Source organism: Condylura cristata, unplaced genomic scaffold (assembly GCF_000260355.1).
Source record: "Condylura cristata isolate star-nosed mole 26May11 unplaced genomic scaffold, ConCri1.0 scaffold00028, whole genome shotgun sequence".
Classification (NCBI taxonomy): Eukaryota; Metazoa; Chordata; class Mammalia; order Eulipotyphla; family Talpidae; genus Condylura; species Condylura cristata.
In genome coordinates this window covers 1106996-1120266 of record NW_004567129.1, presented here as the reverse complement: position 1 = coordinate 1120266, position 13271 = coordinate 1106996, and the positions used below count along the sequence as shown (strand labels likewise).

Genomic DNA, 13271 nt, shown 5'->3' with positions numbered 1-13271 from the left:
GGGCCAGGAGAGGTCTGCCACACCATGTGGTCACCTCCGGGGCAGGCGGGAATCGAACTCATGCGGAGGTGGCTTTAGCTTCTTAGTGCTGTGCTTTAACCCGCTGCGCCACCAGGGAGGGCCCTTAAGACTTTTTTAACTGAATAAACCAACTTTGCTAAAAGGCGATAACAATACCTCAGCTCTTTGGCAGAGAAATTTAAAGATTTAAACAGTGTTGGAGTAAGTCACAGAAACTATTTGGTGCTTTAATTAGTTTCTTCCTATGTAAGCAAGAATTCTAGGATATTGTCATCATGCAGTCAGAATTTCCAGAACCCTAGTTATTTCCAGGAAGTAGCAATCTGTTCAGAGCTGCTGCCTGGCATAAACTTGCTCCCAGACCTTGCAGACTTCTCTCCTTCCTGGCCTAAGGCTTCTCCCATAACAAGCTCCACCAGACCCAGCCAGACCAAGGAGCCACCTAGCTTGATCTCCACTTCGCATTTACTGATGCTTAAGGTACTGGGGCAGCGCTTTGGGCCTGGCTTTGTTCAGATGTCAGTTGAGACAGAAAGAACAAACTTGGACTAAACTAGGTGCTAGTGGTCAATACAAGTTCTGCTCAGTGAATGTTGATGACAGCAAATTGCAGTAGAGGGGCCAGACTCTAACTGAAATCTTTCACTATAAAACTGCTGAAAGTGAAAGCCTTCCACAAGCCATTTGCACAATTTTCAAATTAACCAGAAAATAGTTCCCCTCTAAATGAATGAAATCATTCTAGAGTATGTGTTGAGATTCACACTGACTAGTAAATATCTAAAACTAAAAAAAAACCCTGTACTCCATCAAATATCAGTGGCCTAAGGAAATTTGCTGATTTCTTATCATTGTTAATAGGTTCCTCCAGATTTATCAACCTCTAGACAAAATTTATTTTTTAAGAAGGTCTTTAAATAAGTAGACAGGGCCATGCTATATCCAATTATGCCTTTTCTATTTATTTTGACATGTTTCTTTTTCTTTTAGTTATAAAATTATAGAATCCTTACCCATATTATAAAGACAACATAGTAAAGCAAGAAAAGCTATAAAGAAAACAGAACTAGTCTCAACTTTGCCATTCATTTTATGAACTGAGAAAATCATACTCTTTCTCTGAATCAATTTCTTCATCTATAAAACAGAATATTACAGCATCCTCCTGATGATGGCTTTGCCATTAGCATGATTTTAAACATATGTATGTAGAAAGTCTAAAGTGCTATAAAATGCAAATATAAGGTAATACCATTTATGAATCCTACATATTTTAATTTTCTATATGTTAACTATAAGCTATATAAAATTGCTCTCATAGATATATTAAAAAGGAAAAGTCTACTTTTTTCAAAATAAGAATCTCTACATATAATGCTGCCTGATTTTTTTTATACTTAAAACATTTAAATCATTACAAGCATGATTTTTTTAATTATTATTATAACAGTTTATTTTTACATCATTTTGTACTTTTTTTTTTTTTTCATTTCAATTGTAATCCCCGCGGGACAAGCATGATTTTTTTTATGTCTTTCTTGAGGTAGTGTTAAGATTTGTGTGCAAAGATCTGCTTGATACATAAGATTTTGTGTCTTCTTGACACCGTGTATCAATTCCTTCAGCTAATTGATTTCATTCAAAACAAATTAATTATCTGAACAACTTAATTAAATCAGTTATTTGACATAAACTATTGGTTCTTAATCTTCTATAAATTACTTCACAAGCCAGAAAATCCCATGTATTAGTCATTTATCCCTGTGAATAAGAAAAAAAAATAAAAGCTCAATTGTCACTTTTTGTAAGTGCTTGATAGTTATACATAGCATAAAATTTACCATTTTAACTATTTTTAAGTGTACAAGTCACTGACATTAAGAATATTCAGTGTGGTGCAGCCATTACTACTTCCAATTCTAGCCCTTTTTTGTTAGCCCAAGCTGAAACCTTCCACCTGTGAAACATGAAATCTCCAGCCCCCCTCCCACCAGCTCCTGGGTCCTAATTTCTCTATGAGTTAGATTACTCAAGGTAACTAAGTAAGCTGAATCATATGCTGTTTTTCCCTTCTGTCTTGCTTGTTTCACTTAGTATAATCTCAAAGTTCATCCATATTGTCGGAATCTCATTCCTTTTTAAAAATGAGTAATGGTCCACGCTATTGTATGTACCACATTTTGTTTGTGTACTCACCTGTCCCTGTATTAGCTACCATTCTTGACAGAGTTATGAGTTTCTGGTAGCACAGTTTTCATGGTGAACTCAAAAGTAAAACATCTTTTTTTAAATATTGATCCTGTAAGTGAGCTCCTGCACTTGGCTATAAATAACCAGTGTAGAACAGTGTAGAATCTGCACGAATGAAGATTTTGTTGATTTGCTGTTAATGCTAAATGTAGCTCTAGACATAATTTAGGATATCAAATCTTAGCATTTCTGTAAAATATTTCAATGCAATGATTTTCTTTTTTCTGTTACAGATCCTGACTTTACTTACTTAGGAGGTATTTTAAATCCCATCCCAGGTTTAGTATATTACCTCTTTTTCCTCATGGAATTTTGGATCAGTCTTATTTTCCTTTGAACTTCATCCATCTATTCTTTCTAGATTGCCAGTTTGAACTCTCAGGAGCTGATGGAATAGTACGTTCTAGTCAGGTAGAACAAGAAGAGAAAACGAAACCAGGCCAAGCCGTTGACTGTATATGGACCATTAAAGCTACGCCCAAAGCTAAGGTATTCTTGCATATTGAGTCACTTCAGAGAAGAGCACACTAGACATGATTTGTTTAATGTATCACTCTGACATATACAAATGTTTACTGATAACTATTTTAAACATTCATTTCAGTCACATTCTAGGTACCTCCTAAGATCTCAGCATTGTGTGGTTAAATAAAATAGAATATATGTTTTAAAAGTCCCACATGTGCATTAGATTCTCATTTTAAGAATTCTTATATTCTTAAAATCTCAACATTCCCAATAGAGAGCATAAGTATTGTTCACTATGATCATTGTCCATTTAAAGCTTTTTATGAGAAGGAAAACAGTCCACGTGGGTTGAAGCATCCTGTTGAAGGTATTAGTGTTAGTCATAGTTCTGTAAGAACCAAAACACAAATACATTGTTCTTAGACCTGTGTTGTCACCATGCTGCTCAGATGCAGCTTTTATTGGAAAATAATACAGGGAGGGATGTTTTTAAAAACTCTGACATATCGAGATTGGTTGTTAACTACGTTTACCTCTTGCTGTTAAATTTCTACTAGGAATATCAACACAATTAAAATTATATTTAGTGTGTATGGACATAAAATGAGGGCAGGAGAACAAACCCTTAAAGCATTAGGAAAATGTAATTTATAGTTATGATCATATGAAGGATTAGATAACCTGAAAACCTACTTGTTACAAAACACCTGGAGACACTGGATCGAATATATAAAATATCCTCTTGATGTGATGTATAAGGTAATTCATGGGCTATGGAAATGAAGAGTGAAAACTGTAAACTAGAGCAATAAACTGACATTGGCGCTACAAATATCCACTGCTGACCTCAGTAGCCTTTGACTGTCCAGGCAGAGTGTGCGGGAGCTTGGTGTCCCCAGTCTCAGTGGGACGGGGAGGGGAGGGGTGAGGAGCACAGTGAAAGGCCTCGGTGCTCTGTGCCTCTGTACTCACATGAAGCCACAGCGACGGGAGCTGCGTGCCATGAAATGGCCAGTTAGAAAGATCTTCCACTACAGCAGGTTGGTTACAAAGCAGCCTGCCTGTCTTTCTAGGTTTGTTTTTGGGGTGGCATGTAGGTGGGGTCTCCTCTAAAACTTTATACCTAGAAGCCTGTTTTCTTTAGCGTTTGGGATATGGAATTGCTAATCCTCCATATTAGCAAAATGGTTCTGTCCCCAAATTAACAAAACTCCCCAAACAAGAATAAAATGGTCTTCATTCATACCCCAGTTACATTGGGCACCATAGACAGCAAGAAATGTCTTCCAAACACTAAAGAGAAAAGAGTCCCTACAAAGGGACAACATCAGCATCATCAATAGTGAAATAGTAGATTGTCATGATGTACTTTTCTGGTTTTCAAGCAAAAATAGGCAGTGATTTTTCCGACAACTCAATAGAAATAAAGACAATGTTACAGTGTCTTCAGGTGAGCTCAGGAAAACAACTGGCAAGCAAACATTCCACAGCTCCATATTCTACTAATTTGTCCTTCAAGACTGAAGTAAAATTGAATTTCTTGACAAAAATAATAATTGGAGAAACTGCTATAGCTAAAATCCAGATATTCTGTTTCAAGAGGAGTACAGGAAATTTTGTAACTATTAAAAATAAGAAATGTTAGATACCAAAAAAGAGCTGATATTGCTATTAAAGTAGAAATGAGGACACTGATCTGTAAGGAAGATATAATAATTTTAAATGTATGTACTAACATGACTTCAAAATGAGGAAAGCATAAGTTGATACTTGCCAAGGATAAAAGAAAAGTTGAGCATTAAAAAAATCAGTCATAGGGGCCCTCCCTGGTGCGCAGTGGGTTAAAGCACAGCACTAAGAAGCTAAAGCCACTTCCACATGAGTTCGATTCCCGCCTGCCCCGGAGGTGACCACATAGCGTGGCAGACCTCTCCTGACCCGCCCGCTGCTTCCCTCAGCAGTGTGCTTCGTCAATCTGCCTGTTCTGCTCCCCACTCTGTCTCTGGTGAAGCCTCTCGCCGCCCCTGAGCCTCTGGCCTGTACCCCAATTCTGTATGCACAAATAAATAAATCTTTAAAAAAAAATCAGTCATTAATAAGCATAAAAAATATTAGTAGGGTACAGCACATGAACTAGTATACCTAATGGGACATGGTGCATTGCTCCCCAAATCTGGAGAACATACATTCTCTACAAGCATGCATGACATGTTTTTTTTTTTTAAAACTCATGCATACATTAGAGTAAAAATGGACGCCTGAAATATGTCAGTGCTTGATAGCATGCAGAGCCTCATCTTAAAAAAATGCAATTAAATTAGGAGCCAGCAAGCAAAAGATAGTTTTAAAGCCCTCATATGTTTAGAAATTTAATACTATACCAATTTACCAATTCATTAGTCACAGAAGAAATCAAGCTATAAGTTGAACACATTTGAAACTCCATTTTTAAAATGCTCAATAATAATGAAAATATTACTCATCAAAACTTAAAATAGGGCCTTCCTGGTGGCACAAGGGGTTAAATCTCAGTACAGTGAAGCTATCAGCAGCCACTACAGCATGAGTTTGATCCCCAGTCAGGTAGCTGACCTCCATGGTGCAACAGACCTCTTCTGTCTCTCCGCTGCTCCCCTCAGCAGTGTATTTCATAGATCCACCTGTTCTGCTTCCTGCTCTGTCGGTGGTAAATCTTCTTGCTCCCCTCCAACACTTCGGGTCTATACCCCAGTTTTTGGATGCATAAATAAAATCTTTATTTTTCTTTTAAAGATTTATTTATGCATTACAGAACTGGGGTACAGGCCAGAGGTGCAGGGGCGGTGAGAGGATTCACCAGAGACAGAGTGGGGAACAGAACAGGCAGATTGATGAAGTACACTGCTGAGGGGAGAAACGGGCGGATCAGGAGTGGTCTACTGTGCTGTGGATCACCTCCGGGGCAGGCAGGGATCGAACTCTTGCTGAAGTGCTTTAGCTTCTTAGTGCTATGCTTTAATGTGCTCCGCCACCAGGGAGGGCCCAACATAAATCATTTTTTAAAAAAACTTCAAATAGCATTTTGAGGGAATTTATGACCATAAATGCTTCCTTTGGAAGAAAAAGATTTAAATTTATTTAGCTATGAATCAATTCCAAAAGTTAAAAGAATAGCCAGAATCCAAAGAAAGATCAATCACTAAAAAATACAAATGAAATATAAAAGTTTAAAAAATAATCAGAACCTGGCTTTTTGTAATATCAAATATAATACCTTAAGGGTACCCTAAACAGATTGGTCTAGAAAAAGAAGACCTAACTTAGAAATGGAGAAGTCATAAGTCAATCACAGCAGAAATCAAAAACTTATAAGCTAACTGTGAAATAAATATAAGCAAAAGACAAACAGCCAGAGTGTCTCTTCAGTAAATGAGAAAGGAGTAGAGGAAGGCGAGGGGGAGCTAGCAGGGAAACATAGATTAAAGAATATGAAAGTCTGATGTACCTGTGACTTCACAGGGGAACTATTAACATTAGGAGACAGTTATAATTCTGAACATTGGTATTTGATACTAAGAAGTTGTTTGGTTTGAGGTTATTTTTAAGTGATCTTTCACAATGCATATGGAACTGTTTACACTTGAAATAGCACTTGAATTTGACTCAAAGTAATAACATGAAAGGCAGAAGTGGGGAGGGTGCAGTGGAGTAAGGATCGATTGTTGCTATTTTGTACAGCTTTGCATGCTTGAAATTTTATAAAATTTTTTTTCTAAGCATTAAAAGGAGTATTACAAGTAAATTATTTGCTGGTAAGTTTACAAAGAGCCTAAACAGGCAATTTCTTAAATAGATAATTTGTTTATATGTTTACATGTACATGAAAATAAAATCATCAAAATTAAGAATTTTAAGTAAACTTTTATTAAATTTACACAATTTTATATATAAACTATGTTAACAGAGGAGCAACAGACTACAAAAAGTAAATATTAACAGACCTAAAAGGAGAGAGAGACAGCAAGACAATACTCATTGGCCCTTTAAGACTCCAGTTTCATCAGTGTGTAGATCATCCAGACAGAAAATAAAACGTTAGTTTTACTTGGCACCATAGAATACATGGACTCAGCAGGCATATACAGAACAGTCCATCCAAAAGCAACAGACTGAACATTCTAATTGATTCACATGTAACAGTCCCCAGCACACATCATATACTGAGCTACAAAACAAGTCTTAATGAATTTAAGAAAGTCGAAATTATATGAAGCAATTTTTCTAACCACAATAGTAAGAATCAGTTACGAGAAAAAAACTGGAAAATTCACAAATATGTGGAGATTTAAACAAGGTGCTTTTGATCAATAAACAGGTCAAAGATAAAATCAAAAAGTTATTTTTGAGGCAAATGAAAATGAAAGAAAACATACCAAAACTAATAGGATGCAGCAAAAGTGGCTTTACAGGTTGTTCACTACCATAATCATCTGTATCAAGAAGGCCTCAAACTACCCATAAATTCCCCTCATTGAAGTAGAAAAAGAACAAACCCAAAGTTAATAGAAAAAAGGAAGCAGCAAACATAAGAGTAAAATTAAATAAAATCTAAACAGAAAAGACAGCAGAAAAGCAATAAAACTAAAGGCTGGTTTTTTATTTTAACCCATCACTGTTGGAATTTATTATTTTTATTTACATATATATTTACATCATTCTTCATTTTTGTACAAAGTACACTTTCTCCTGTCAGCTGTGGTCCCTGTGAAATTCTCACCACCAGTTCACCTGTGCACCATCTCCGTAGTCCCCTATGCTTTTCCCACCCATTAATCCTTCCCCTTCCATCTCCCCTGAATGTCTCTGATTTATAGTTGTTGTTTTCACACCAAAAAAATTACAAACTTTTTAACTAGAGTCACTGAGAAAATTGTGAGAACTCTCACTAAGTGACATTTCTGAAACCAAAAGACTGAATAAAAATACTCCCTAAACTGGACAACCTAGAAGAGATGTATAAATTCCTAGAAACCTACGACTTACCAAAACTATAATAATGAAAAAACAGATCATCTGAACAGACCTATTGCTAGTAAGGAGAGTGAACCAATAATTAAACACCTCTCATCAAACAAGTCCAATGGCAGATGACCTCACTAAATTCTATCAGACACTTAAAGGAGGAATACCAACCCTTCTCACACTCTTCCAAAAATAACAGAGGGGTCATTTTCCAGCTCATTTTTTTCTTAAAGATTAAGTTATGCATAGAGAACTGGGGTACAGGCCATAAGTGCAGGAGGTGAGAGGATGCACCAGAGACAGAGCAGGGAGCAGAAGAGGCAGATCAACGAAGTACGCTGCAGAGGGGTGCTGCAGGCGAGTCAGAAGAGCTCTACTGGGCCATGTGGGTCACCTCCAAGGCCGGGGATCGAACTCACACTGAAGTGGCTGCGGCCAGCTTCCCAGTGCTGCACTTGAACCCACTGCACCACTAGGGAGGGCCTTCTAGCTCACTTTCCAAGGCCAGCATACCCTGAGACTAAAACCAGACTAGGATGCTACAAGGAAGGAGAAGTATATACCAACATCCCTGATGTACATAGATAACCAGAAAACTCAATAATAGCAAACTGAATTTAACAAAACATAAAGGGGCCATGCACCATGAATCAAACAATTTATTCTAGTGATGCAAAGATGGGTCAACATCCACAACCAAGCAGTAGGATATACCACATTAAAAAATGAAGGCCAAACATGATTATTTCAGAGTAGATGCAGAAGTAGTTTTTAACAAAAGTCAGTATCCATTTAGAAAAAAACCAACAAAGTGAATAGTATTAGAAGTCCAGGCAAGGGAAATTAGGCAAGAAAAAGAACAGATTTCCAAATTGAGAAGGAAGAAATAAAATTGTTTGCCAGTGGCCTATACAGAAAATCCTGAAGACATTATCAAAAAGTGATTTGAACTCAAATTTCAGTAAAGTTGCCAAGCACAAATATCTGTATACAAAAACCAGTTGTGTTTCTATAAACGGGTACCAAATTATCAGAATGAGAAATTAAGAAAAAAAAAACTCATTACACTTGCATCAAGATAAATAAAATACCTAGGAATAAAAATTAACCAAGGAGGTAAAAACTCCTGAAAATTTAAGGCTTTGTTGAGAGAGATTAAAGGAGAAAAGTAAAGGGCAAGATATCTGTGGATCAGAGGGATTAATACTGTTAAAATATCTCTACAACCCAAAGAAACCTACAGGTCCAGTGCAATGCCTATCAAAACTGCAATGGCATTTTTCCCTAAGTAAAACAACCACTCTTAAGGTTTTATAAAGTAATAGAAGATCCGGAATAATCAAAGCAGCCTTCAAAACAAAAACTGGAAGTATCTCACATTTCCTAATTGTACAATATTACAGGGCGAGAATATTCAAAAGAGGGTGGTACTCTCATACGTGCCAGATACACAGCAGAATAGAAAGCTCAGGAATAAGCCCCATGTGTTTGTGGCCAAATGTGACAATGGAACCAAAATATATAGTGGGGAAGGACATTCCCTTCAATAAGTAATGGGAAAACTGCTCAGCCACATGCAAAAGAAATAAACTGGAGTGCTACCTGATACACATACATAAAAATTAAAATGGGTTAAAAACTTGAACACCTGAAATCATAAAACTCCTAGAAATAAACATAGGTAGCAAGCTCTTATCAGTCTTAGCAATTTTTTTTTTTTTGGATTTGACAGCAAAAACAAGTGGAACTACCTCAAATTAAAAAAGCTTCACACAACATGGGAAAACAAATAGAATGAAGAGAGCCAAGTAAATGGGAGAAAATATTTGCAAGTCATATATCTGATAAGGAATTAATATCCAAAATCTAGAGGTAACTCATTCAACTCAATAAAATAAACAATCTGTTTAATATGGAAATAGGATCTAAATAAACACTTCCAAAGAAGACACATACATGTCCGCTAAGTACATGAAAACGGGCTACAGCATCACTAATCAGAGGAATGCTAATCCAAACCGTGATAAGGCATGGCTGCCAAACGGTGGCTGTTAGCTAGAGAAAAGAAAACAGGTGTTCATAGGGATGTGAATGAAGGAAACTAATGCGCCATTGGTGGAAGTGTAAATGGGTGCAGTCCCTGTCAAAAACAGTACGGAGTTCTCAAAAATTAAAACGACTATATGATTCAGCAATTCCACCTCTGGGTATTTATATGAAGGAAATGGAGAAATTAACTCAAAAAATGCCTGCCGCCGTGTTCATTACAAAATCACAATAGTCCAGATATGGAAGCAGTTTGTTTACGGATGAATACAAAAAGGAAAATGTGCATATATACTGGAATACTTTTCAGCCATACAAAGAAAGGAAATCTTGTTATTTACAATGTCTATGGAATTTGAGGCCATTAAGCTAAGTAAAATAAGCCAGAAAAAGGAAAATCCTGTGTTCTCACTAAGTGGAAATAAACAGAAAACTGAGTTCATCCATACAGAGAACTGGTTGGTTGTAGCCAGGGAGAATTTGTGAAGATTCAAAAGGTACAACCAGCTGTAAAATAAATCTGGGGATATAACATGTACAGCATGCTATTATGGCTAATAATATTCTGTATATTTGAAAATTGCAAAGAGTAGATCTTAAAAGTTTGCATCCCAAACTTTGTGATAGTGAATGTTAATTAAGCTATTGTGATCATTTTGCAATACATACTGATATTGAATCATGTTGCAGACCTGAAACTACCTCATTTTTAAGTTGCGTGCTAATTATATTGCAAAAGTAAACTTGCAAAGTATTTTTATATGCTGGCAATGAACAATTTGGAGCTTAAAATTAAATAAGCAGGGCCCTCCCTGGTGGCACATTGGGTTAGGATGCAGCACTGCCAGCTGCCACGGCGGCTTTAGTGCAAGTTCAGTGCCCAGCCCCGGAGCTGACCCACATGGCACAGCAGACCTCTCCTGACCTGCTCACTGCTCCCCTCAGCAGTGTACTTCATCAGTCTGCCTGTTCTACTCCCCACTTTATCTCTGGTGAATCCTCTCACCACCCCTGCACTTCTGGCCTGTACCCCAGTTCTAAATGCATAAATAAATAAATCTTAAAAAAAAAAAAACAGTACCATTAAAGCACATTTCCCCCAAAAGATGTAACCAGCATTGTAAACTGAAATTCAATGAACAACTATATATGGAGACATAGACTGGAGACCCTAACATTCAGGAAAACCTAAATATTACATGGAGATATATGATGGACCGAATATTAACATGTCAATTCTTCTAAAATTCATTCAATGCACACATTCCCTACCAAAATCCCAGGTTCGTTTTTGTAAACATCAACAAATTATTTCTAAAGTGTAATAATACTCAAGACATTACAAGAATCAAAGCAATTTTGTAAGTGAACAAAAATAGAAGACATGCCACCAGACTGTGCGGCATCAACCACAGAACAGACGCGGACCACAGTCATTTCTCAGATGTGGCTGGCTAAGTTTTTACAGATAAACAAAAGTGTTTTAGTGAAGAAAGGCTAATCAACAAACAGTGCTGGAACAATTGATTGGCCATCCATATGAAAAAACAAAAACCTTGCTCTAAACCTAATGCTTTCCTTATACAACATTTAACTCAAAATGAATCCTGAAAGGAAATATAAAATCATAAAACTTCTGTGACCCTCCCTGGTGGCACAGCAGGTTAAAGCGCAGCACTGCAAGCTGGCCCAGCCACTTCAGTGCGAGTTGAGCCCTGGCTTCAGAGCTGACCCACATGGCACAGCAGACCTCTCCTGACTTGCCTGCTGCTCCCCTCAGCAGGGTATCTTAATTGATCTGCTTGTTCTGCTCCCCACTTCGCCTTTGGAGCACCGCCCCAGCACCTCAGCCTGTACCCCAGTACCCTGTGCATAAATAAATAAGTATAAAAAATGTGGTAAAACTTCTAGATGAAAATATTGGGGAAAATATTTATGACTTTTGACTTTATGACTTTCTGTTATAAAGTTCTTAGATACAAAATCAAAGGGAGACTCCAGAAAAGAAAAATTTACAAGTCACACTTCATTAAAATTAAAACTTTTTCTCTGTCAGAGAATCTTAAATGGAAAGAAAATCCAACAACTGGGAATATATTTGCAAATTACTTATCTGAAAACTTTAATCCAGAGCTCAAAACTCAACAGTAAGGAGGCAACCCAGTTTAAAAATAGGTTGATTTAGTCATAACAAAAGTGCCAATTAAAACCAGAATAAGAAAGCTCTGTGCTGCCTACCGCAGCCCCCAGAAAAACTGCTAGAACCTGATAGAGCCAAGTGCTGAGACCCATCTAGAGCTACTGAAAAACCTAACAACTCTGATGGAGATGCAAAAATGATACAGCTACTATGGAAAACAAAGTTACTGCATCTCTTAGCAGACTTCTGGATGGATATCCAGAAAAAATAAAAAATAAATGGTTACAGCAAATTTAGCCATAAAACTTAAAACCTGGAAACAGTCAAATGTTCTTCAGCTGTTAAAAAATAAGCTGTGGTACATCCATACAACGAAGTCTATTCAACTCTAAGAAGGGACAGACTGTTGACGTGTGGTAACTGAAGTTCAAATGCATCATGCTACGTGAAGAAATACAGACTCATGTTCTAGAATGCTTGGAAAGGATGAGATTCCACACAGGTCACCAGATGCCAGGAATCAAAAGACTGGAGACAGGTTTTGACTGTAAAGGAGCAGCGAGCGCTGGGGGGTGGGTGAGTGCTGTAACTTCCTGATCAGGGTGACTAGTTTATCAAAGTTTATTTTATATGGCTTAACTTGACCTGTTTCCACATGACCAAATGCCCACAAAGGTTGAGTAAAGGAGGCAACTCAGCTCAACTCAACCTCTGTGGAGGGATAAATGGGAAAACCTTCTGGTATGCTCTGGTAAAGTTGAGGTTGGTCATGTCCTTCACTCTGGCAGGTGTAAGTCTGGAGATAAACCTAGATGAAAGTACAATTATATATAATAAGTGTTCAAGAGTATTTATAGCAATACTAGTATTTTAAAAAGTCAAAGTAAGCTAAATGTCCAAGATAAGTAGTAGTCTCCACAATTGACACCAACTTTAAAATACGCAGAGCAATACTATGTATTATAAATATGTCAATATGAAAATGTAAAAACATACACAGGACTTGTAAAAATCAAACTCAGGAATAGAATGGAGGAAAGAAAATGGGAACATAGGCGGCTTCAGCTGTATCTGCATTATATAGGTATTCTTGAGAGTAGTTAAATATTTAAAATTTTAAGCGAAGATTACCATTTTTCATTATTTAAATAATAACTTGACATTTATTTTCAGTTGTCTTACCTAGAAAGTTGAATATTAGAGAATGCTACTTTTTTTTTTAATTAAAAAGTTTATTTTTACATCATTTTGCACATTTTTTTTCCATCTCGATTGTAATCCCCGCGGGTTTCCCATCACCAAATCACCCCTGTGCCACCACCATAGTCCCGTGCATTTCCCTCCC

General features: G+C 37.0%; 1 protein-coding gene across 1 annotated transcript in view; it reads left to right on the top strand.

Annotated features, from left to right (window-relative positions):
* The window catches only part of NETO2 (neuropilin (NRP) and tolloid (TLL)-like 2), a gene marked incomplete at its 5' end in the record, with an annotated part of 43445 nt that overhangs the window by 6030 nt on the left and 24144 nt on the right, over window positions 1-13271 (top strand). Inside the window, 2 exons of the mRNA XM_012730449.1 lie at window positions 2505-2528; window positions 2633-2760. Coding sequence (XP_012585903.1) covers window positions 2505-2528; window positions 2633-2760 — 152 coding nt within the window. The remainder of the gene's footprint in view (window positions 1-2504; window positions 2529-2632; window positions 2761-13271) is intronic.